This window comes from Carcharodon carcharias, chromosome 10 (genome assembly GCF_017639515.1).
Source record: "Carcharodon carcharias isolate sCarCar2 chromosome 10, sCarCar2.pri, whole genome shotgun sequence".
Taxonomy (NCBI): domain Eukaryota; kingdom Metazoa; phylum Chordata; class Chondrichthyes; order Lamniformes; family Lamnidae; genus Carcharodon; species Carcharodon carcharias.
The window spans coordinates 128,106,654-128,114,380 of NC_054476.1; the positions used below are offsets into that span (position 1 = coordinate 128,106,654).

General features: G+C 41.7%; 1 protein-coding gene across 1 annotated transcript; it reads right to left on the reverse strand.

Annotated features, from left to right (window-relative positions):
* Positions 1 to 221: 221 nt before the first annotated feature.
* LOC121283372 (fibrinogen-like protein 1-like protein) lies at positions 222 to 6,908 on the reverse strand. The gene is made up of 3 exons (XM_041197868.1): positions 6,879 to 6,908; positions 1,686 to 1,756; positions 222 to 1,012 (listed from the first exon to the last, which is right to left on the reverse strand). Exons 2-3 carry the CDS (start codon positions 1,750 to 1,752, stop codon positions 402 to 404), a joined length of 678 nt encoding a protein of 225 aa, XP_041053802.1. The 5' UTR covers positions 1,753 to 1,756; positions 6,879 to 6,908; the 3' UTR covers positions 222 to 401.
* Between the last annotated feature and the right edge of the window lie 819 nt (positions 6,909 to 7,727).

The window sequence follows — 7,727 nt, forward strand, 5'->3', positions numbered from 1 at the left end:
CCATTAACCAGGGGCTGGGGAACCAATCTATGGGTGGGAGCAATGATGAATATTGAGATGCCCAGAAGTAATACTATCTAAGTAAGGTAGTATGTATGAGTTGCTTCTAGATTATTATAAATAGCAACAACTGGGGATAGTAAGCATTCAGGAATAGGGGAGTAGTGAATAATGGGTAACAGTGTTGGGGAAGAGTATATTTCAGAGTATATTTAAATCTGTTTATGGGATTGATTACCTGGGCAGAAAGTTGGAGCTAAGAGTGGATTGTATACTGCATACCACTGGCATTTTATAGTCTTGGAAATAATTTGATTTCTTTCATAATAACTATGTGATATTCATGGCCACTGAATAAATAAGAGTGGCAAACAAACTGATATCTTTCTTTGAAGCCCCAGTTAACATGTTGCTTGAATCATCATGGTGACTTTCAAAATGGAAATTCCAGACCAGTATGGGTTCTTGTTATTAAGGTATGCATATCCACAAGCATCAAACCACCATCCACCATAACGAACAGCACAACAACTTCGGTAGTTGTCATTATCTCTATCCCTTGTAGTAAAAGCCTGGTTATCAATCATTGCAGTCTTTGTAAGTCTGGTCAGTTGATCAGGAACATTCCCAGTAAATGGGCCAAGTCTGATAGTATACTTCCCACTCTCAGGTTCTAGGTAAAAAGAAGAATACTCTGCATATTTAAATGTATTTCTATAGTCTCTAAACTCTATTCTCAGTTTGTACCTATTCTGCTTGGTCAGAAGGTAGATGTACTCATTGCCCAGCCAGTGGTCACTCATCACATCACCAAAGCCATATTTATATGTGGTCCAGCTTTCTCTCCAGGTGATCTTGCTGCTTCTTCTGTTTCTTTGAATCACTGTCCAGCCACCATTGCGATTCATGACACAGTTGACCACAAGTGGAGGGGATCGTACAGGCTGAATGACATAAAGCCCTGAAGTAGCATTCTTGCTCTTATGCTGAATCTCTGTGCAGTCCCGTGGCACTAAAGATAAATATAATCATGTCATCAATTTTATTCCATACACTATAGTCCTACATAGACATAGGGGAGCTAGGTTTCCGGTCACTCTCAGATAATAGCAGTGTCTCTTAAAAGAATAGAAAATAAAAGAATCCTAACTGATCCCATTTTCATAAGAAAAATGAAGGATAAAAAAGGCTTTTTAGCTCATTAACACATATCATCTGGTACCCAAACTCTCTCATTACAGTCTCACATATATTTCCCTTTATTCTGTCTGGGAAGCAGCTTGAAGTATTTGTTCCTCTTTCTGAAAAGAAATTCATTCTCATAACTACTTTAAAACTGTTTCTCACTCATTTAATTTAATGCACTTTTACCCTCAGTATTGATTTATTGAAGTCACAATCTGTGTTTAGCTGATATGTAACATTTAATTTTTTATACCTCAATGAGTTTCTCCCTTTACTATTTGATATTTAGACTGTGGACCTCTAACCTTCCTTCACAGTGCATCCCTATTCAATGGAAGTAGGCATGTTGTTCTTCTCTGCATCTAGTTCAGCAGTTTTATTCATTTTACTGATCCAGGACTAGAACTATAGCAGCACTAATATGAACAGCATGATTCTCGGAAGATTTAGGAATATGAGTGAGTGGTCTGAATGTTGACTTTTGCAATAATACTTCTTACGTGCTGAAATTGTTGCCACTGTAAGCAAGAGGAAGAAACCAATCTGAAAGAGGGCTCCTTGTTCCATTCTCCTGGAAAGAAAATATCATTCATGAGACCGTGGTCACAGTCACTTTATAAAAGATTCAGTGACTTACAATCCACCCATCACACTAAATAAAGTACATCAACAGCATCATTAATACATACTGTCCACCCAGGACCAAGTTACTCTCCTAGCTTAATCTGACTGGTTCCACTTTTACCTAATGGTAGTCATAGCATCTCCAGCTAAAGCTTCTCTTCCTATCGCTGTAATGTTGACTCTGCAATTTGAAATCTAATGCATGTGAAGTAAAGATCATAGATGCTCAAAGGTAAAGATCAAAAGTCCATGGTTTTACTGGTCCATTCTTACCATACTCCAGCAGAAGTGTGGCAAAAAAGGCCAAAATTTAGTTTGGGTTACATGACTTTCGACCTCGTCCCAGAGTTTCACTGGTACTGTGGTAGCAGTATCACAGTTGTTTGAAACAAGGCCATTGATGCAGTTGGGATCTGAGATTGGAAATTCCACATCTCTAGCTGCTCAGAGAGCACGATGAGTGGCATGATAAATCCAGGCAACCAGAGCACTGAGTGGTGGATTTAGCATTCACCTTGTGGGGGGTGGTGGGTGCTGCAGAATAATGTTTTTGAGGAGACCTAGCAACCATCTCCCACAGTCTAGCAGTTTCTGGTTTTTTAACCATAATGGGCCACCGTAGCATTGGTGCCCATGGTTTGAATTAGAAAAATTAGGGGAACCTTCCTCTGATGCTCGAATCAGCAGCAGAAACATCCTGCTGATGTGGTTCTGGCAATATTGCTGGATCATTGTCCCAATCATTTCCAGCCCTGCAATGTGCTCAAATTTCTTTCAACTCTGCAACTTTCCAGCTGACTTTCTCCTGGGGTTGAAAATGTTTAAAGGTGGAAGATGCATGAGCAAAAATCTTTGCTTCTGTCTCACCCACTCTGCTGAACAATCTTGATGCAAGGAGATTGATGCGAGACAATTGTTCATCAGATGTTTGCTCTGTACTTGAGCTGTCTGGTTATGCAATATTTCAGTTCATATTTGTTTGATTAGCACAGTGATGAGATTTAGTAAAGTATGGCTAACTCCTAATTTTTCCCCACAAAACTCTCCTGGCCATTGAATCAGGCTTCTTTGAATAGTCATCTCATTGACCTTATATTTTCAATATTGGAATCTGCATTTGTCAGAAAATCAAAAGTACTGCCTAGCATAGTGCAGTGACTTCATCATTAGACAAACTTTACATGTCATCAGAGAACAAGCTTGATGGCTAGATAATGTGCCTGTGCTTCAAAAATTGAAATAAAAACAGTGGGCAGAATTGTCCACTCCTGTTGGCAGCAGGCGTCATGGCTGGCACTTTGGCGAGAAGGCCAAAAATCAGTTCTACACCATCGTGAAACCAGTTTGTGATCGTCAGCTTCACCCGTCAACGCAGGCCATGTTTCCTGCTGCTGCACGTCGGGATCCACATTTCAATATTTTAGCATCTCATTATAAGCCCTGCTCACCAGAATCATTCCCCCACACTGGAACATTGGGCATGCCAATGTGTTTCACAGCTCTGCATAAGCAACATGCACCTGATGAGCTGCACTTCACTCTTTAAATTTTGCTTGCCTACCTTTCTTCAGGCAGCACTCACAGTCATCAGCGCCTGACTTCACAGGCAGCACAACATCATTTTTAGGGGGGCTCAAGGGCATGTGTCTACCTACCAGACCATCCATCGTAGTGCAGTGACTTTTCAATGGCTGAAGGTCTCGGGCTTGCTTGAGAAGGGAGAGAAGTGACCTCAGGCAAGGAAAGAGGTTGCAGGACAAGTGTTATACTAGGGAAGGGGGGTATCTCAGGGTGTGTGTGGGGGCACATTGTGATCTGTGTAAGTGGCCTTAAGATGGTGATGGCTGAGGAGGCAGTCTCCCGAGGAGATGAGTCGATGAGGCCATATGGAGAGGTGAGGGTGTGTGTGCGAGAGTGAGTCGTGATGTCTCTTGAGCTGGCAGTGAGTGAGATGCCAGTGAATGTGTGATGCCCTTGTGAGTGTGTGTTTAGAGTGATGCGATGGATGACTTATTTTGGTCGCATGGATGAGATCATTCATCCTCTTTCTGCACTGGATAGCCAACCTTGCCTGTGCATCATTGGCACTGACTATCACTGCCATTGCCTGCCAGGCTGGATTATTGAGATTGCTGGACCTCCTTTAGCCATAGTGGGAGTGGAGGACATCATGTCGGGTTTCCAAAAGGCATTCCAGTGATGGGTCACTGAATTCCTCTTGGCTTTCAGGGCCATATCTTCACTGGAGCAGTCCTGGGTTGCAAGCATTAAGAAAAGTGTGCGTGGCTGCAGTTTAAACATGGCACCTGCAGTAAGGAAACTGTTGGCCGTCCGCCAGCGAGACGGCATATTTCCTGTGGCTGTACAATTAATGAGACAGGAAGGTGGTGATATGGCCCAAAAATCCACCATTACGGCCGATGGGTAAAATGTCTTTTTTCGTGCCCGCTATTGTATTTAGTGCAAATCTGAGACGATTCTGCCCAGAAAGCGCAGGAAATACTCAGCAGGTCCGGTAGCGTCTGTGGAGAGATAAACAGTGTTAATATTTTGAGTTGAATGGATTCTTCTTCAGAACGGTGGCTTCATGCTGGAGGTGGCGGAAATGGTGGAGAATGATCATTTGAATGTGGAGGCTGGTGGAGTGGAAAGTGAAGACAAGGGTTTTGCTGTATCGGTTCTGGGAGGGAGGGAAATGGGTGAGAACAGAAGTGCGGGAAATGCATTGGAGATGGTTGAAGGCCCTGTCAACCACGTTGGGGTGGGGTGAGGGGGGAGGGGTGGATACCCAGGTGAGGAAAAAGGAAGACATGCCAGAAGTGTGGTTGTGGGAGTTAGCATCATCAGAACAAATACAACAGTGATGGAGGAACTCAATGGAGTCCTTACAGGAAACAAGGTGTGAGGAAATGTAGTTGAGGTAGCTGCGGGAGCCGGTGGGCTTATAATGAATATTAGTAGAGAGCTTATCCCCAGAAATGGAAACTGAGAAGTCAAGGAAGGGAAGGGAAGTGTTGTAGGTGGACCATGTGCAGGTGATCAAAGAGCTTTAAAAACTGAACCAGGCTAATAGTGTGAAATTATCATGGCCTATTACAGCTCACACAAATTCACCAATCAGAAGAGTCTGTTCTCTTGAAATCATTGAGGAATGCAACTGTTATGGTGAAAGAAAAGCCAATACCTGTTTGCACCGAAGGTGCAGCAGCATTTGCAAGCTTAGTACAAATCTGATTGCTGCACATTCCACTTAATGTTGTCAAGGTGAGATTGAGAGTCCAGCATCTAACTGATATAAAGTCATACTGTAATAACTGTAGCTTTAAGGAATGTACTGACTGTAGCTTTAAGACTTATTGTACTGTGTAGCATCACGTGACAGTGTGAATGAATCAGCCTGAAGTATGGGGAACCTTAGGGGTGGTGTTTTTGCCTAGTTGTGGTTCTTGATGGAAGCATGTAACTGCTGCTGAAGCCCTGTAAATAAAGTTCACTGTTTCTTATGAGAAACTTGTCTGGAAAATCAAGTCCATAACACTTCCACACCCTGATTCATTTTGTATCCATGAAACACTGATATCTTCGTTTACTTCCTTAATTGCATTCATTCTTTTTTTGCGAGCCTCCAATTCCAGTGCAGAGTCTTGCTGAATACCTTGCTGCACAAAATTGCCCTTGTAATGTTAAGGGACTCATCAGTGGTACCTCATCTATTGAGACTCTGGCACTAGTGCAGACTTGGCTTTATTCACAGTAGAGAGGCTTGCATCCAAGTACAGCATTGCAGAGATGTCAGAATAACACAGGATTATTTAGCCACATGACTCTCCATACAGCAACACGCTGCTTTGTAGATGTGTATTTAAACCAATGTTCAGAGCTTTGTTCATGGTGTTTGTTACATTTCTACAGTAAGTAAAGTGTTAACTCAGCTGCTGGTTTGGTGGATTATATTAACATTTTAGTTTTTAATGTTTACTTTTAAAAAGACAGTTGTTTACAGGTATCAGAAGCCCACGTGTTGTCAGACTGTCTGTCAAGGTGATTCCACATTGCTTGCTAACATTCAATGTTCCATCAGACAGACAATTCATTTCCAAGTTTTATATTGTACAACCAATCCATAGATTATTCTCATTTATACAGCCTAGTATCCATAAACTTGAGCTCGTCAAAAGCTCTGCTGCCAATATCTTAACTCACACCAAGTCTGATTCAACCATCACCCCTGTGCTTGCTGACCTACATTGGCTTATGGTCCAACATTGCCTCAATTTTAAAATTCCCACCATTGTTTTCAGATCTCTCTATGACTTTCCCCCTCCCCATCTCAGGAACCTCCTCCACTCCTAAAACCCTCCGAGATCACTGCTCTGGTCCAACTGTGACCCCAAAATTCCACAATGTTAATTGTTTCAGCAATGGCAGGTTTGCCATCAGCTACCTAAGTCTAAGCTTTGGAAATTCCTCTAGAGCTCTCTTTCCTCTTTTAAGATATTTGTTGAAACTTAGCTCTTTGGTCACCTGTCCTAATATCTTCATTTTTGGTAGATAATATCCCTGTTAAGCACCTGTTCCTGTTAAGGAAATATTACTATGTTAAAGGCACTATATAAATGCAAGTTATTGTTGTTGCACTACAGATTAAATATCTCATTAGTATATGCTTTGAAATAATTAAATGCCTAATTACCATATAACCTGTATTAATTTGATATCTTTTTATGTATAACCCATTAATGCTACTTAGTCATCTCACTACCATATGTGAAGTACCTCAATACTGTCAAAGTATGACCCTATAATGTTGCCTCTTCTGTGTAAAGAAAACAAATGTGTTCACATCAACAAGCACATAACGATTCAAGAACAACCAGCAAATGAAACTTAGATCTGCCAGAACATTTCTGTAAATCCTGCACCTTGAACATAGTTTACAAGCCACATGCAGGTTGGGAATGTAATGCAGGGTCGGCCCTGCTCCATTACCTTTAGATTTGTTACCCTACAGCAGATTGCGAATTACAGCTCAGAACAACAAGCAAAGCTACACACATGGAGTTACTTACACTGTGAACAGGATTCCAGTCACAGAGAGGTTGGAAGGCACTCTGTCTTTTAAGGGGTTGGTGATCTATATTAAAGTGATAATCATGTGACATCTAATAGAGGCGTTGACATTCCATGAACCACCTGTCAACCAGGCTTCACTAGAGCATGAGATTAATGTAAATGTTTTAATAAATATACATAAATGTAAACTGGGGAGAAGAGCACTAGGAGGAAGTATAAATAGGGGAAAAAGTTAGAGGCTACTTTATTGAATCTGATTGCAGAAAGTAAAAGTGCATGAAAAGTAAATTGGAGCTGAGATTTCTGCAGGATCTTTGAACCTTGCTTTTTCTTTTGGTCACAAGTGTCTGATACATACGGAAAATTATTCACTTACTTGGAAGTCTCCAAATCTGGCTATCAAGCTTATCAAATCTCTTACCCAGTATATAATGTACTCTCTTCCTTTAAGGAGCTCATGTAAGTCCACAGAGCTTAGCTAAAGCCAAGGCCTCTGCGCCTTGAATTGTGTGTGTGGTACTGCTGGAGTTTCACTAAAACTGTGCAGGTTATTATCACAGAACATTGGGAAGCTTCTTCTTGATGATGCAGCAAGGACCATCTTGCATTAGGTGTTTGGTTTGCACGATGTTCTGGAACCAGAAATATCCCCACCCTCCGTGACAGATCTATCCTCCATTTCCCAGCAGTAAGCTGAGTCACATTGGCTGGTCAATCATCAGCAGTGCCTTTGAGTACTGCAGACTTGTCTGGCTCAGATGATGGGTTACCTCGTTTGTTATGGAGGTTTGGCTTCAGTCGTTCATCCATTGTAAGCTCATCAGTGTGGATTCTGATTCGCACTT